The sequence below is a fragment of the Coptis chinensis genome, chromosome 6, assembly GCF_015680905.1.
Source record: "Coptis chinensis isolate HL-2020 chromosome 6, ASM1568090v1, whole genome shotgun sequence".
In the NCBI taxonomy this organism is placed as follows: Eukaryota; Viridiplantae; Streptophyta; class Magnoliopsida; order Ranunculales; family Ranunculaceae; genus Coptis; species Coptis chinensis.
Window position 1 is genome coordinate 12,556,417 of NC_141461.1, and position 18,020 is coordinate 12,574,436.

The 18,020-nt window shown below is 37.3% G+C and overlaps 2 protein-coding genes across 3 annotated transcripts; one reads left to right on the forward strand and one right to left on the reverse strand.

The window, feature by feature from the left end:
• The first annotated feature begins 223 nt into the window (after positions 1–223).
• On the forward strand, positions 224–10,857 carry LOC147491521 (AT-rich interactive domain-containing protein 5-like). Of its 2 annotated transcripts, none has more exons than XR_015198465.1 (14): positions 224–465; positions 613–1,566; positions 1,652–1,691; positions 2,368–2,420; positions 3,443–3,488; positions 5,083–5,175; positions 5,874–5,996; positions 6,107–6,158; positions 6,247–6,328; positions 6,746–6,812; positions 6,892–6,942; positions 8,680–8,772; positions 9,726–9,837; positions 10,529–10,857. XR_015198465.1 is itself a non-coding variant. In XM_086565687.1 (14 exons), the coding sequence occupies exons 6-13, from the start codon at positions 5,110–5,112 to the stop codon at positions 9,828–9,830; spliced, it is 639 nt and encodes a 212-aa protein (XP_086421813.1). In that variant the 5' UTR covers positions 255–465; positions 613–1,566; positions 1,652–1,691; positions 2,368–2,420; positions 3,443–3,488; positions 5,083–5,109; the 3' UTR covers positions 9,831–9,837; positions 10,529–10,857. The 2 variants fall into 2 exon arrangements, 1 of the variants encoding a protein (XP_086421813.1); XM_086565687.1 differs by having other exon boundaries at positions 255–465.
• A 1,606-nt stretch (positions 10,858–12,463) lies between these two features.
• LOC147491522 (cellulose synthase-like protein D4) lies at positions 12,464–17,614 on the reverse strand. Its single transcript, XM_086565127.1, is given in 12 exon segments — positions 12,464–13,224; positions 13,227–13,573; positions 13,869–14,209; positions 14,395–14,430; positions 14,432–14,800; positions 15,039–15,466; positions 15,469–15,532; positions 15,535–15,563; positions 15,566–15,761; positions 15,763–15,844; positions 16,152–16,547; positions 17,093–17,614. Coding segments are annotated over 12 exon segments (3,405 nt in total). The 5' UTR covers positions 17,581–17,614; the 3' UTR covers positions 12,464–12,595.
• Between the last annotated feature and the right edge of the window lie 406 nt (positions 17,615–18,020).

Genomic DNA, 18,020 nt, shown 5'->3' on the forward strand with positions numbered 1-18,020 from the left:
TCAAAAGATAATATTGGTCTTTCTCTAGACAAAAAACACACTAAAGAAAGTGTCTAAAGCCCAATTTCTAGATTTTAAGTCATATCAAAATAATTGAAGATTGAATTTTAGAGGTGTCCATGTTTTGTGTTTTGGTTAAAAATAGTGAATCTATAAAAACCAATTGCAATTAGCCCAGCCCAAGTGGAAAGTTAAAACCCGACCCAAACAGTCCAACACAGAAGAGTTAACCATGAAGAAACCAGCGGTCTTCCAAACTTGAAACAAAAAAAAACAAGAAACTTTTTGCAGACGGTGATAAGTCATATTCAACACTTCTGAACTCGTGTCCCGATACGCACACGGCGCATTATATCATCACATCATCATTCATATATATATATATATATTTTTTATTCTAGGGTTTTTCAACAGCAGCAACAACAACCAAACCCTAAATTTCTCATTTTAAACCTCTCCAACTTGGTAAGTTTCTTATTTTCATTCTCATTGTTAAAAATTCATTCTTTTTTGTTATATAGTTGTATAATTAGGGCTTTTCTGAATTTTAAATAGGTTTAGCTTCTTGTTTGTTAAGAAAAGTTTTTTCTTTTATTATTTCTTTTATTATAGAAATGAGTGAAAGGAAAGAAGACGAAGAAATGGTGGAAGAACAAGGTGGTTCTGGTTCTGCTTCTGATTCATCATCTGATAGTGATGAAAGTGAACATTTGGTTGATGCCCAAGTTGAGTTACACGATGAATTAGATGAACAAGAAGAAGGAAATCAAGAAGATGTCCCCATTCATTCTACTGAGGCTAATGTTGAGTTACCTGAAGAAGCTAAAGTAAATGAGAATGATGCTGTTAAAACTACTGTTGATGGAAGCTCGAATGGTGAGGAAGTTACAGAGGAAGGTTATGTTATGATTAATCAGACTGAAACTGTTGTCCCTGTTAACGAGGAGGTATTAGACGTTAAGGAGGACGACAAGGGGGTGTCAGATGTTAAGGAAGACGAGATTATGGAGGAGTCGAAGAATGTTGAGGAATTGAAAGACGTGGAGGAGACTAAGGATGTTGAAGAAACGAAAGACGCAGAGGATTCGAAGAATGTTGAAGAATCCAAGGAGGTAGAGGTATCGAAGGATATTGAAGAACCGAAAAAGGTAGAGGAATTGAAGGATATTGAAGGGCTGAAAGACATGGAGGTATCAGAGAATAGGGAAGAATCGAAAGAGGTGGAGGAACCGGAGGAAGTGAAGAATGTCAAGGAATTGAAGAATGTGGAAGAACCAAAGAAGCAGGTGGTGGTTGCTGCAGTGGGGAGTCCTGTACGCGTAGGAAATGGTGTTAAGGAGGAAAGACTGACTGATGAAGCGGGAGGCTGTATTGGAACAGTACCCCGTAATATAGGAACCTCTAATAACCAGTTAGTTCTAGCAGGACCATATCGTTTGACGGCGATGATACCGGAACTGAAGAGGAGCAAGCTGCATTTATTGTAGAATTGGATAATTTCTTCAGGGAGAGAGGATTGGAATTCAAACACCCAAAGTTCTATGGAGAGGGATTAAATTGTCTTAAGTGAGTTCCAGACCATTGTTTATTATGCCATTTTGTAATTGCTTTTTTATCAGGTCCGATTCTCAGGCATTTGCTATTTATTCAGGTTATGGAGGGCTGTTACAGGATTGGGTGGCTATGACCGGGTATGCCTTCTTTATTTTGTTTTGTGGTTACCATAAATAATATTTTCTTGTTTATATATTTCATTATCAACAACAAAACCCCCAAAAATTATGTTAGGTCAAGAAGGATGCATCTTTGTGACGTAATTCTATTATGTTAATAGCCTCAGTTTTAAATGGTCAGTCACCGAGCTCTTTGGAACTTGGTATTTCGTATGCAAGTCCTTTTCCTCTTAAAAAGATTGCCTAATCATCAAGGAAAGTGCCTATACTGTAGTAAATCTTGAAACTCTGATGGAATTGATAATATAGTTCAAGAGTGTGATGTTAAAGTTGCATTTGATTAAAAAAATAGTAACTACCTCTTAACAAGATCTTTCACATAATGCACATGATCACTACATGTGATTATCATTCCTTGAATCATCTGCAGTACGGATACTGTTATGCCTCAGTGGATATAAAGGAAAAGAAAACACTTAAAAGGAACTACACCCATTTCAGGATAAAAAGAAAAAGCCAAGTCTGATACCTGAGGTTGAAGAGTCGGAAACTAAAACCAAATATTGAAAAAGAAAGAAAAACCTGAAAGAGACAAACAATTTGTGAGAGTGATTAGTTTGTTTACATTTAGGCCATGCACTCCTACATCTTGGATGGAGGACTATCTGTGGCTTACTATTGATGTATTTTGCAGGTGACTGCATGCAAGCTGTGGCGACAAGTTGGAGAGTCTTTCAAGCCTCCAAAGTAAGAATCAGCATCAGATTTTTTGTCTTTTGAATGTCAATGGTCATGTTGGTTATTAATATCTTTTACTTGATTTTTTGGTTGTGAATGTATATATGTTTGTATTTAGTAGTTGCGATTGGTAATGGGAGATGTTGATTTGTTTGTAATTAAAACCTATAGATGTTCTTTTGAAGCGTGAGGTGAGATGATTTAGGGATCCTCTTTAGTGAGGTGGGATGACAAATGATTAGAGGTTTAAGGGCTCCTGACAGCTGACCTATTTGTGAATTCCTGGTTTTTACTTCTGATGAATGGGTTTACTCTAAATCTTTGACATTAAGGCTGCAATTTTTCGAATAAACTGCCTCCTGATACAGTCAACCTTGAGCACTGACTTGCTTGTCTGCTTGGAATGGTGAATAGATGTAATTTGACAGAAAATACTTGGAGTTACTTTAGTTTGCACCTGTTTTAGATATAATTTAGTCCTTTTTAGTGTTGACCGACTTACTTGTTTTTTTATGGGAACATACTGATCCTGTTTCAAATGTAGTCCTTTTTTGTGCAAAACCTTTTATGTCCTAGCTGGCACAAGATTAGATTAATTATTTTTATATACTTATTGCTGAACAAATAGTTTTAGTAATCAAAAGGGAAGGGTACACCATAAGTGTGTAGGCCAGGGTGGGTTACTGAATAAACAGTTAAACACAAACACACATATAGAGCAACCAAACAAAGACAAATGTAATGCTCTCCCAGGAAAATGCAAAGACTTTAAAACAGAATTTTCCCTTTAGTCTCAACTGTTCACATTATGTTTCAAATACGTAGATTTCTTCTATATTTCTGCTGTAATTTTGTATGTTTTCAGCATTTATTTATTTGTATTATTTAGAATTTAGTGGTAATTTTAGAATACAATATGAGAATTAGTCAGTTTCATCTGCTACTCTTCAGAAGTCTTTTAGCATTTTAATTGTTTATTGTATTTGTTAAGTTAGTGACTAACTTTTTTCATGTTTCCCCCCCTCTTGTAGGACCTGCACTACTGTCTCTTGGTCATTTCGAATATTCTATGAAAAGGTGAATGATTCATTACAAAGCTTCCTCACATCTTTAGCATTTGTGGAATTTTCAGCCTTTTGGCTTGTTGTTGTTGTTGGTGTTGCATGTTTTTGTGTGTTTTCCATGCATGTGTGACTTTAGGTGGTAATAAGAATGCATTTTAGGCTATGTTACATGGATACCTCATATTTTGAAAACAATCAGTGTCAGATACATGCCCTCGTATCTATAGCCGCACACATTGTATGTGATATACCTCAATCTTTGTATTTTTTGCTGTGTCGGACACTTCATTATCCGTGTGTCGGATATGTATCCATATCAATGTAACTTAGATTTTAGGTAAGAAATAAAGTTTCTGTTGCAAAATAGTTAGAATGTTTAAACTGTTTGAGCTCTTCACCCCTCGCACTATGATGCACTGCGAGTTGCTCGTCGATTATGAAACTTGATTCTTTTGATGAGAAAAATGAGTTTTTCCTTTTGCTGAAATTGGCGAGAAGAATATCTGAAGCATAAACACTTTTGAATTTTATATTGGTGCATTGGTATGGGTAAAATCTGATAGCAAATGTCACAACTCGTGTGCGAGTGTACTCATGACAGTTGGTTAGTCTGAAACTGGATAACTGATTAGATCAAACTTTTTAGGTTGTGCAAACCTTTTATGTCTCATGGTAGTAGCAACACAATTCTTTGTATACGCTACATTTAAGGATGGGTAGGTTGAGAAAGATGTGAGCTTATAAATCACAATCATGGTTGGATCATTGAAATATATGGGCTGTTTTAGGAGTGTTATATTGCTATATGACCAGCACGTTACCATTATATGAAACTGCAAGTTTTACAAGACAGGAGCTGCGATGTTTTCTGAGTAATGTATTGTGCAAATATGCTCATAGACCTAGTGTAGTAAGAATGAAATTTGAGACTTGTTGTAAGACCAAGAAGAATGAAATTGTAGGTTTTTGCACTTGAGATAGTGTGACATTTTGATCAGTTTCATATTTAGTTTACTGAGGGGAAGTTCATTGAGATGGTTTCATGGTTCAGCCATGTTCTGTGTGGACCATATACAATTGGAAGGAATTTACATGTTGATTTCATTTCCTTATGTGTAATTGTTATTTAATCTTTATTATTAGGTTGATTCTAAAATAGGTATAGAAGGTCTAACAGAACTGGTGTCATTGAAAGTTTAAAACATGGTTTTCATATATTGAACTAGAATGGCTCATTCAATATCTTTATCCTTTTTAGTGAATATTTTTGTTTACCACCTTTAGGTATAACAAAATGACCCCGAAAGTTAACCCTCACCAAGAGGCAAATCTGTCGTCCTAAATATTAACAGCTACACATAAAAATAGATAATGCGCAAACCCCCTAAGACAGTGAACATCAAAGGAACTCCTGGGAATATTTGAGCTTGATTTGTTCCTAAAGTAGTGCTAGGTGGTCCTGATTCTGCGCCTTTTATTTATTTATTTTGTTTGTTTAGTTATTTATCTCTATTTATTTATTTGTATATAAAATTTATGTTGTTAGTTTTATATGCTGTTTTCATTCCTGCTTAAATCCTTGTAACTTAACACTCGAGTTCTTGCAGTCACTTCTTGATTATGAGAGGCATAAAATGCGTGGTGGCGAGCTCCATATTCCTGCTTCTCCCCTTTCAGAACCTATGAGTGTTGACAATCATGTAAGTCGCTTTATGTTGCTTCATTGCTATAACATTACTGTTCTTGCGAATCTGGGAACTTAATACTTATTCTTACTTGGTTGAACTTAATACGTGTTCTGGGTTTGAGTTGAAACATTGCACTTATTCAGTTTGATTGAATCTTGTAACCAAAAATCACGTAATTTGTTCCTTTTGCCCTGGAAACCATCCCTGAAAGTTTACTTGGCTGTATCATCTTGACATGGTACATATCTCTTTGAATATATAATGTTTGCTGCTTATCCTGACCAGGAAAGGGAAAAACCAAACCATTTGGTGCAGTATTTAAGTGGCTCTCTGTCCCCTCTCCTTTCTTCTCCCATTTTTTGTGTTCTTTTTACAATTTCCCTCATATTTATGGGTTGACAAAGACTAAGATTAATTATAACATCATAATAGATTATAGGGCACTGTACAATGCTGGGAAGAAAATAAAATATAAAGAAGCTGTGGAAACAGAATTATGGGTTTCTTTCCATTTCAGTTACTCGTGGAGTTTCACACTTTCACCCCATACATATACACCTTTACATTATTTATTATTATTACTCCTATTTTATTTAGAGTGTAGCTCTAGCATGAATTATTTAGTTTGGGTGGAGGGCTGTGAACTTTTCTTCCCCCTTTTTTTGAAAGATATGCACTCACCCTATCTCTATGTATGTCACACTTGATAGATGATTGGTCATCAAGGGTCAGGATCAGGTAGGGCACGAAGAGATGCTGCTGCTCGTGCTATGCAGGGGTGGCACTCTCAACGACTTCTTGGGAATGGTGAGGTTGGTGACCCTATTATCAAGGTGTGTGAAACTTGTGTCTAGCTCTGTAGCATGCATGTTTTATCATTTGTCTCTATCAACTTTTCCTGCTATTTCCCTGACCCCTAAGTAAACTGATTAATGTTCTGCAGGATAAGCACTCAATGTCTATACCAAAGCGTGAAAAACAGCTTAAAAGTGTTGGTATGGTGTTACAACCAAATTTTGTGTGTTCATCTATTTTTTCCTTCAGACTGTCACTTGCCTGAAATATTGTTTTGATTCAAAACAGGTTTACTGAAACGTAAAAAGTCATCTATAATGGATCGCTCTGTCAAAGCTGCACGTACTATTACTAAAGTATCAAAGCCCCAGTTAAGATCCCTCTTCTATGTTTTGGTCTCTATCATTAGTTTGTTTGCATGGCATAATAAGGTTTTGGTATGCAATGGGACCTTAGTTTACATGGCATATTGGCATCTGTTTCTTTTATTTATTGAATTTTCTCTAGTATGCTATAACTCTTGCATTTTTTTTTGTCTAATTCGTCTCGACAAAGATGAATTTTTCATACAAGGCCTTTGTTTGTGAAAATGATCTTTGTCTGTCACGAGCAATTCTTTTTTTTCCTCTGGAATTGCCTTCTTTGGAAGGCATCACCCTGAATACCTAAGGGAGACCAGAAACAATTTAGGAAGTATATCTTCGATTAATGTGTTTGTAAATGATCACTTGTTGCTATTGTTGGAGATGGTGCTAGACTGCTAGTTATTAAGTGATTTCTTCTGCAGAATTGAGACAGAGGTTGTTGATCTTGGGCCTGCTGCTGATTGGGTGAAAATCAACGTTAGGAGAACTGTAAGTTTTGAACTTGATTTATGATTATCATATCTCATCTTCGCTTTAAAAATAAGTCACAATCTGTCTCTTTCTACAGAAAGATTGCTTTGAGGTCTATGCCTTAGTTCCTGGGTTGTTACGCGAGGAGGTAATTTTCTATGCTTTCTGATCTCTTCTTACTTATTAATCAGCTCTTTCTATCAATATTTAGAAAAAAAACGCCTTAAAGCCTTGAGGCGGAAGGCCTCAGAGGCATACGAGGCGTAAGCCTCAAATGTAAAGCCAAAATTTTGGAAAAAATATAGAAAAATCAAGAAAATTTGAAAAACCTCACATATATGGCCACCTTGACATCTTATTTTGATTCCATATCTTGACATCCAAAACCTAAAAGTGGCCTTACACATTGAACTAAGGGCTGATTTTTGGTAGAGAAGATCTCCCTACCATGGATAGCATCTCCACCAAAACTCATCTCAATTTGATATGTCTAGCCTTATCAAAAAGAGTGCAAAAACTGTGGACCGTTGGATAAATATCGAAGATGAACACAACTTTTGACAAAGTTAGGCATGTTCAAATGTGCTCATATTTTGTGGAGATGATCTCCATTGTATGGAGAACATATTCCCAAAAAATCAGCCCTTAGTTCATTGTGTAGGTTGTGGATGTCAAAATAAGATGTCAAGGTAGCCTGCCCCTATACACATAATATTGACCATAAAAGCCTTTACTTTGTGGGTGTTGTTGTCGAGCTGCATTATAAGGAACGTTTACGCTGGTCTTAGCTACTCAGTAAGTAAAATAGATACGAAATAAGTAATATCACAGATTTAAAAAACAAAATTACTAGGAAATAATAGCATTGCTATATATAAATAGGCAAAAATCATAAAAAAACAATAATAGCAGTAGCAAGCTACAAAAGTTTCCCATTTTAACCTCTAACCAAAAGTTAATTCCATGACAAGGATAAAACACGGCTTATTCTTGGATTGGGGGTTTTATGCGTTTTCTAAATTAAAAAGGAAGTCTTGGTAACAAAAAAAAATTAAAATTAAAATAAAAAGAATAGACAATTTGAGAAAAGGCCTTCATTGAGGCTTTTAAGGCTCAAGGCGTAGGTATTGAGGTTGTACACCTCACTAATGTCTGATTGTCAGGCTTAAGCTTTTTGAACCTAGCGTGGAGCCTTGGTGCATTTTTTATCCATGAGCCTTCAGGCGTGCCTCGAGGCATAAGCCTTGGTGCTTTTTAAAAAAAAAAATTAAATTACTTCCTATCCTTGTTAAGCTCAAACTTGCATTTGAGAAACGGACTCTTACTCTATGTATTCATACTGTATAAAAGTGTAGTAGAAAGGTGAATGTATTTCTACTCTAGAAATATATTAGATATAATTACCTGATAAGGTGTGGCAGACTTGAGGTCACCAAGTTGGAATCCTTATTAAGCAAGTATTGTCTTGAAAGTTTCCTGGTTGGATGGTACTATTTAATTGTTTGTGTGGAGAAACATATGCTGTTAAGCAGTGTCAAATATATGTATCTACTATCTAGCTTTATTTGGGAATCGCTTTCATTAAGTGGGAGTTAAGTACCAAAATGCGAACATGGTTTCTTCTTACTAGTATCATGAGACTCTGTGAGCTCGTGTACTGTTTCGTGTTAGTTAAATCTGTGGCATAATTTCAATGTAAAAGTAGTGAATATGTGAGAACTGTTGCAAACGATAAAGCATAATATCTTGAAATGTATTTGTATCTTGAGCTGTTCTTTCTATGTTGTTGGGATTGTAGTTTGGGCTTTGGTAAAACTTGTCGCTAAAGTGTCATCTAAGTCTGTTTTCTTTCTGCTAATAAACTGTGTGATCTTTGAGATATTAGGTACGTGTTCAGTCAGATCCAGCTGGCCGCCTAGTTATTTCTGGTGACCCAGAGCAACCTGACAATCCTTGGGGTGTTACACCCTTCAAAAAGGTATGTCCGTTTGTTTTGTTTCTTTTTGTTTGTTTTCCTCAATGTACCTTTTTGATTGGTAAAACATTGACTAGCAAGTAGGAATATAATGACATGGACATATGGTTCAAATATAACTAATGGAACAGTTACCTAGTTGATTTCATTAGCTTGTTCCTCCTTTATTTACATATTTATTTTTATTATTATGTTTTTTAAATAAATCTAGTGAAGACGGGTCTCAATCTTTCGTTTCAGCACCCTTTTCATATCCTTGGGCATTGTAATTTTGTTTAGGTGTCCTTCTCCAGGAAGATTTTTTTCACGAGGTCGTTTTTCTCTACAACTCTCATAGCTGTGCATCATACCTAGGTTTAAGTTAAACCCTGTTAACTGCTCTCACCTTTATTTGATATATTTGCTAGACAAATCCTTCATGGGATTTGGGATCTTGGAGTAGCAGCGAAGGTTTTACACATTTCCCTTGCAGGTTTTTGATGTTTATTTGGTCAAGGAAGCCTCATTTATGAAACAGTTGGAGTCCCCAACTCCCACATCAAAAAGTTTGTTGGTTTATATATTTTTTAAAATTGATTGGACAGATAACTAATCACAAGTGATTTTGGCTACATTGGCTTCCAATATTTTGGCCATTCCTCCCACTCGCCTCTACAATTTGCATTGGCTAGGCTATTCTTCTTTTATTTGTTATAAGAGTAGTGTTGCGAATATATTATTTCCTTTTTTGTCTTCCGGTGAGACTGTTCGATTACAATACCTTTTCTGCCAAATACTAGAAAACTAATATTGTGTCTATGGTCTTTCCCTTAAAAATGCAATACACATATGCTTGCAAGTACTGTCCCACCAACACGGTCAAGATTTGTCTATTATGTAATATGAAAATGTTTCTTAAGATTTTAGCTTTTATTCATCCATGCATGATTGTTGATTTATTGAACTTCTTTTTCCAGGTTGTCAGCCTACCGTCAAGAATAGATCCACATCAGACATCAGCCGTGGTCACCTTGCATGGCCAATTGTTTGTTCGTGTGCCTTTTGAGCAGTCTGATTTGTAGTATGCAGGTGAGCAGTCTGACATGTGGTATAAAGCAATTACTCAAATGCTTCAAACGTAGGCTGTGTTTGTTTGCCTGTATAATTCCCCTGTAAATTGAGCTAGATTAGAGATGGTTTTGCAGTAGAATAGGGATTGGTATTGATTGGCGTTTCTTTCTATTGAAAAAAAAAAAAAAAAAAAAAAAGAATAAGAAAAAGATAATAGGTGTTTCTTTCCACTTCAAACTCCTTCCCAAGTGATGCAAGTACCTGTAAAAGTTTTCCAGTTCCATTTAATTTGCTTACTCGTTTTTAGGCTTTTAGTGGTGGGACGACCTATTTTAGATCGTAGACATTCTGTTATGGCTCAAGTTTTTATGGAAAAACAGGTGTCAGCTAGCTTCTTAGATAGCTAAACTTTTGGGTGCTGATACCAGAGGTCTGGGGTTTGAACCCTGCCAGCATTACTGAGTTACTGATCTCATTAAAAACAGGCTTGCCAAAAAAATAATAATTTGTTGCTATTGAAAACTTCACAAGCAAAATAAGCACGGCCATAACAGCAATACTTTTGCATTGCTATTGTTAAATATGGATGGTTCATTATTTGCCATAAATATTTGCTTGTCTTGGTATGTACTGTTTTTATTTTTGGTTCATTAATTTCTTACCTTTCTGATTTTAATGAGTTAGTTTTTTCCATTTTTCGTTATTTCAGGTGTATGACAACTGGCTTTTTGCTTGAACAACTTTTCTATTCTCTAACAAGTCTTGCCTCTGGTTGCTGTATACCCAAGCTTTACAATGACCCTTGTCTGCCTGTCTTTTGCCTTCTGGTAGAGCTTGCTTAATTTATTTAATTACGAACAGCAAAAGGAGGGAGTACCTATGATCCATCTCTGAACAATGTTACTTTAATTTCCCAAGCCTTAGTTTAGGGTTTCCTGTCTAGGTTAATTATTGTAAATCTACAGGTTCATTACATGTTTGAGCATTTGAACCATTGTGCTTAATTTACATTTTAATCACATTTAGGGTGTTACTTTAGTTGAACATTTGAAGGCATAACTTGTCTTCTAGAATTAGAGCCGATTAAGGTGCTAGCATGAGAAGGGTAAGATGTTGTATGATATTTTCCAAATGCAAAGGTGGATGCTGTACTAAGCCCAAACTTGACTTTTACTGTATATATTCTGAAACCACTATGGGTAAGGCCTGATGCTGCGAGTCTGAGGTGAAGCAACATTGAGTGTACAACTTGTGCAGTACAATGTATCACCAAAATCTAAGATTATACTCATAATTATGGAATATGACTTTCAAAACTTTATGCAAAGAAGAAAAGACACAGTTTTTTAAAATTGAAATGTTGAAAAATAAAATAAAATGATAAATCTGTTAAATGTGACAATTTTAAATTATCATTCATGTTACACCATTGTCCGTCCCTAATCTTTCCCTGGAGTTTCCATGCTTTTTAGAGACGTATATACAAGACTGTTGTTAGGGCTTGAGAGAACGCGCTTGAAAGTAGTGCTTGTTCACCCTCAGCGAAACTATAACTGTGCTTGTCATTTGAAGGGGGAGGGGTCAGGGGTGGTTCTACCGGAAAGATCAGTGCAGGATATTACAATTTTGGTTGTTCTCAGTCAAGAGTTGTGGTTGCTTTGCCAGTTTTTGGCTACTTTACAAAAACTCAAGTTATTTTGCTTCTGAATTCAAAGAAAAGAATGGTGGGCGTCGGGGAGTTTAGACTCTAGAGACATTGGAAATAGAGCCCGCGGTATTGGCCTCACATTGGATTTAGTAAAACTTCTGTCTTTCTTTTTCCGGGGCGGGGTTTTTTCTTCACATTATTTTTTCGTCATACTATTCATGGTTCTGTTGCTAAAAAAACGTCTGTTTCAAAGTGATAATTCACTATACAAACTCATCACTTTCACACTATTCATGGTTGTTTAGCACTTCCACTATTATCATTTAGAAAGCTAGCTAGGTAGCCTAGGTGTAATGGATTTCGTTTAGTCTCATCTAAGTCAGCCTTCTTTGTTGCTCTGTGAATGAGTTCCACAACCGACTAGTTGTAGCATGGTGACGTTGTATACCAACTTCAAGGCTCTCAGTACTTTTTTCTACTTCCTAGTATTGAACTATGAACTATGAACTCTGGAGAACGGGAGAGCAAGCGTTTGGCCATGGCACATTATCACCACCTTTCTTTTCTCAATTATTAAATATAGACTACTTCTCTCAATTTTTTTTACTTGTAAAAAAAAACAAGGATATGCAAAAAATTTGGCCTTCAGAGAGAAATGGGCGACTTCTATCTTCTTTTCAGACCATGATCACAGCTTTGTTGATGCTAGATAATACTGACACGGAAGTTCTGGTTCATCTGTAAGGAGTTTAAAGAGTGCTTGTCAAAATCTGAAATATTGCGTGCAAATGTTGATATGTCCTAGAATCCGCACAAGTTTATATGAGCTGCTCGTTCAGTTGAATTGAAAACTTTGAAGATAACATTACAAAAGAATCAGTTGCATCCTCTCTAAGCTATGAACAAGCGTAATCCATCTCCAAACGATTTAGTACATATATGAGCTTCACAAAATCAATGAAAACTTAAAATACAACAGTTTTAACAACAACATAATAAGGCCCAATAAGTTCAACTTCCTCATTGTGTTAAATATCAAAACTAGTAGTCTTCCATGCATCCAACCCTTCCTCAAAAATCACAACTTAGTACTATCTTCATTTTGTGTCGATATAGTAAACTCTTTTCTCATGGAAACTGAAAAGAAGATCCTCCGGCTTGAGCAGCACCAGCAGCAGGTTGACCTCCACTTGGCGGACTGATAGAAATCCAAAGCAGTGACAAGGTGATTGCGATTAAACCTGACCAGACAAACACGATGGTTGGGGTCTTACCTCTCCTTCCCATCAACCCCTTGGCAAAAGGATATAGGTGAACTAACACCCACATGCTAAAGAATGCTCCACCTATAAACTTACTCCATTGAGGCACTGAGCTGTAGACAGTCCTTGAAAAAGCAACAGCTATGGCAATTATATTTACTAATGCAATCACAATTGGGGGTATCATCAGAGATGTCCACTTCACCAGGTATAAATCTGCGAAAATGTCATCTTCATCTTCTGCTGCCGCTTTGGATGTCAAGGTAAAAGAAATTTCAATCCCAGCAATCACTTTTAATAGGCCTTGTAAGACAGCCGCTAAATGTGCACTGGTTCCAGATATGAGCCAAAACTGTTCATTTCTCCACCACTCTTCTAGTCCTATACCAGACCACTTCACCTCCAGGATGGCTAAGCCAATGAGGCACAGTGTAATAAGGAGGAGATAGATGAGGAAAAGAACGTCTAAGGTCTGCACAATGAACTGTCCGGATAAAGGGACAGAGCAGGGAGGAAGCAATATACGATGAGGAATATGGAAGTGAATGGGTAGATGCCCACATTGAGGTAGGCAAGACGCTGCAGGAGCCTTAGTCGTTTGGATCCGAGAAATGCATTGTTGCGGGAGAAGAAAATTTCAACAGAGCCTGTTGCCCACCGAAGCACCTGGTGAAGACGATCTGTAAGGTTTATAGGAGCAGATCCTCTGAAAGCGTCACGTTTGGTAATACAATAAACAGAACGCCAGCCACGATTGTGCATGCGGTAGCCTGTGACAACGTCTTCCGTGACAGAGCCGTAAATCCAACCTACTCGGTCTCCCCACTCAGTCTTGTCCTCGTACCTGTAACAATTTAAACAATATCATTGAGTACATGCATGGTATGGCCGTATGGTACGTCAGTGAAGTGATACATTTCCGACTTTCATGATCTCAGAATTCGCATCATGCTTGGTTCATGAGAAAAAAATCTACGTAAGATAAGAGATTTAAGCTTATGAGTAATCCTGATTGTCGTTGCTGTTGTATCAAAGGCAACATACCAAAGCAATTTGATAAAAGCTATCAATGGTAAATAATGTCAAACAGATTGATATTATAATTGACACTTAAAAGTACGAATTAGTGACAGACATACCAACAAGAGATAACTGAGACAGCTTCAGCAACTGTGGTGGCATCAAGTGGTTCTCTAGGTACCCTGAGTGCACCAGGAGGCCTACCATACTTAACCATAGGGTGATCAGCAAGTGGACGCCCTTGGAACTCAGCGATTGGTATTGAGTCTGACAATATAGTTGAATTGCCGAAACGCTTGGGAAGTAGATTAACATCAAGATCTGGATCAAAATCATTTGGCCTTAGAGCGTGCGTCTCTGGGTCAGGCACAGTCTGAGCAATCTTGTCAGGTTGAGGTGGATCAAATCCATACAATGCGAATCGCCTAAACATGCATCCTGTTCCCACATAGACTGGACCCTGTTTATCACACCCAGGAATGATTCAAATATTTTTTTATAATTTACATTTGAGATGCAATATTAGAATCTTGTGTTAAACACATTTAGGATAAGGTGCTCTTGCGATATGTATAAACTTTCAGATTATAGCTCATGCTATATTTGACTACAGAAATGAATGCTAAGAAAATTGCACTAAGGTACCTGGACACCATCTAGAGCACGCATGTTGCCATCAAAAGAAGACAGTATTGTTGTTGGCATATCGATCAGAAGGGTCTATGCCCTCAAACCTTTGAGGAAATTGAATGTAACATATGTCTTCACCACCTAGGTCCATCATAAAGCACATTCCCTCCCTTACGGCTTTGCAATTGTAGATGTAGTGATCACAGTCAAGGTTGAGAATGAAGGGCCCATTTGAAAGAACAGCCGAGGCCCGAACCAAAGCATTCATGGCGCCAGCCTTCTTGTTGTGATCGTAACCAGGTCGCTTCTCTCGTGAGACGTACACAAACATGGGAAGGCGTATATCGATGTCGGTGAAGTCTATGATCTTGTCCTCAGCACACCCTAACAGAGGGTCACTGCTTGGGGGCTTAAGCATCACCTATGGTGTAGGAGAAGATTAAAGTTGCAATTTAGTCCTTTGCAGAAATGTAATCCCATGGATATGGATGACCAAACTATCCTTTCCAAAATATTATACTCTAACATGGTAAGAAGGGTATTTTTGGTCATTAAAACTGCAAATTACATGATTCTAACTGGCTGTAACAAGGAATTATTTTCATACATTATATTCGGATAGTATCATAGTAGTAGTAGATATAATGCGGAACATGTACCTGAAGAATTCCTGCATGGTCACCTTTAGAATGATCAGTAGTTCCAACAGTCCAAGTCCCAGGCCAATGAGTGCCATCAGCCATCCAGGTTGCTTTAGGAACTTTAATAGGCTCCATAGGGTCAGCGGCAGTTTCTCTCATATGTTTCAGCATTTTCATTTCTTCCCTTGCATTAAAAGCATCTGATCTTCTCCTAATTGAATCTGGTAGCCCATTAATCCTCACCTTGAACTCATCGTACTCTCTTTTAATCCTTCTTCTATCTTTAACAAAATCAGATCTACTCTTATTCTTAGTAGGGTCACCTTTAATGCTAAAGTAACTTTCTGGATTCCTGGGTTCTATATCATGTTTCCTACAAAATGGGACCCATAAATCAACAAAACTTGCTGCCTCAGCCATTGCTTCAAAAGTTAAAAGTGCACCCCATCATCTGATACATAACATGCAACCTTTTCAACTGGAAAATCAACAGCTAAGATTGAAAGTATTGTGTGTTGGCTGTGACCAGTGGGGGTTCTTTTCAGGATCAGCTGTGGATACAAACAGATCAACGCCTGGGAGATCAGATCTTCCAGTGGGATTTGATGGGGATGGCATATCAAATTTATCTCTTAGGACGCTGAGGTCAGTGGACCGGTTGATGGGGCAGAGTTTGGGTAATTGATCCAGGATCCATGAAAACGCAAACCATAACTCACACACAATGGACATTCCCCACAGCCCAAATTGCATCGCTGTTTTGATGCCTGACACGCCAGGTTAAGAAGAATCCCAATCCTATAAAACGGATGAGGACCAACAACCTACATTGTAGCCAGAGTACAAACACTTGATTAACTTTTAAAGCAATGAAAAATCATTGTTGAGAATTGTTTTTAGGGTCTTGTTTTAATGTCTTATATTTAACTTCGTGCTGCCCGGTCTTGTGGAAAATGCCTTAGAATTCAGGTAAGCAATAATATTAATGTAACCTAAAGAGCCAGAAACCGAGGAATAAAGTGCATGCAAGCATATTAGATCTATGTATGTGACCACCTACTTCTCCTTCAGACGTACGCCTCTACTTTGAAAAAAATGAACAACAAAGAAACTATGGAAGGAAAGTTATACCTATAAGGACTGATGACAGCAGCTGGAATTGGTATTCTTCGACTGAGGGGCTTCCATGGTTTGTCCAATGTTTCCGCCATTCCTCCTCGGAGTCCATCATCAGGATCATCGCCATACATGTCGTCTTTAGGCCAGTAAGCATTTCCATATCCATATGTCCCTTGAGTCTCAAACAACCACCTATTGTGATCAAACTCGCCGTTCTGATTTCTCATGGCCAAGGACTTATTGTTATTATTCATTACGGACATTCCCGGAGCAGGCAGAGGTAATGCTCCATTAGAAAATTCAGGGACTTCATCATCATAGTCTCCCAACTTGTAAGGCTCCTTACAGCCAGGACACAGACCTGTACCTTTCTGGGCATCCATGAAACAGTCTCTACAAATCTTGAACCTTCATAAATATATTTATATCACATTGGCAATAAACGAGAAACATTAGCAAGTTAAAGCAATTGGAATTTCATAGCAGTTAATGGATGTGACCATGAATAACTTCTTAGCAAGGATTAAGGGAATCTCTTATAGTAGTTAGCTGGTGTTACCAATAATAACATTTCAAAAACCGTTTTAAGGCAATGTTAATATGTTATATAACACCATTGTGGTTCATTGTTCATTTATGTACCACATTTCACCAAACCCTCTACCAGAAAAAAACAACTGACAGTTAAAAACAGATATAAATCTAAATAGTCAAATACAGAGGTGGATTTTGATTACTACGATTTCTGTTACCATTGTTACTACAATCATCTTTTATTTATATGAAATCTACTTGAAGGAGTTTAAGATCTTAGATGTTACATTACGATAAAGGTTTAAATGAATCTCTGAAGTCCTCTTAGCTTAATGACACCCGGAACATAAAGAGTGAAATAGAATGCTCCTCATATATTTGTATAATCCAACTATGCAAGTAAGATATCCAAAATGTACCTGCATTCACAAGGAGCAACATCTTGTCCTCGTTCATCCCTCATTGCCTTGCCATCACAGGCAGACATAGCACATGCTGACCCCTTTGATCCAGCCATTTGGGGATGGTTTACCTCTGATTCAATCACCTTGTCCATGAGATGGGCACGCGTCACACTATTGAAACCTCCAGTAAATAATGAATTTGATACATATTGCTCTTCGGCCTTAGTTGCAACAGATGATTCCATGGGTTGATTGTCTGGCGTCGGAGGGATGTGGACAGTGTAATTCATATAATCTCCTGATAATTCACCTGACATGTCAAGGTCGTCTCTTGAAAGGCTCACATATCGTCCGCTTGAAGTCCGTCTAGCAAATTTTATATTTCGTGTGTTTTGAGGTCCACTATCACCATCACGATCACGCCCATTATTACGATCACGTTCACGTGGACTGCGAGGACTACGTAAGGCCTTCTTTGATGGATTGTGGGATAGAGAAGCCATTTTCTACTCCAACTTTTTTTTTTCCAATACAAGCAATTTCTTCTAAAAAAAAGTCCTGTTGTAAATATACAAAATGTAGTTTGCGTATAACAGTTTTGATCAACTTCATTGAAATAAAACAAAAAAGTGAAACAAATTTTATCTACCAAATGCATCTATGAAATTCAAATCGTATTTACATATTACATGCAGCAACTTCGTACCTTATATTGTTCTAGCAAGCGTCACAGAACAAACAATGGTCCATAATCTTTTATAGCTCCAACCCAAGGTGCAAACCATCGTTATTTCCTCCCTCCAGGGTAACTTATTTCAACGTGGTATACATGATAAATAAAATGGCAACCTGATAACTCGTCTTTATTGAACGTACTACAATGCCCCAATGATCACTGGGGTCCTAAGAACACAATGAGGAAGCAAGTGATAGGTGGTGAAAT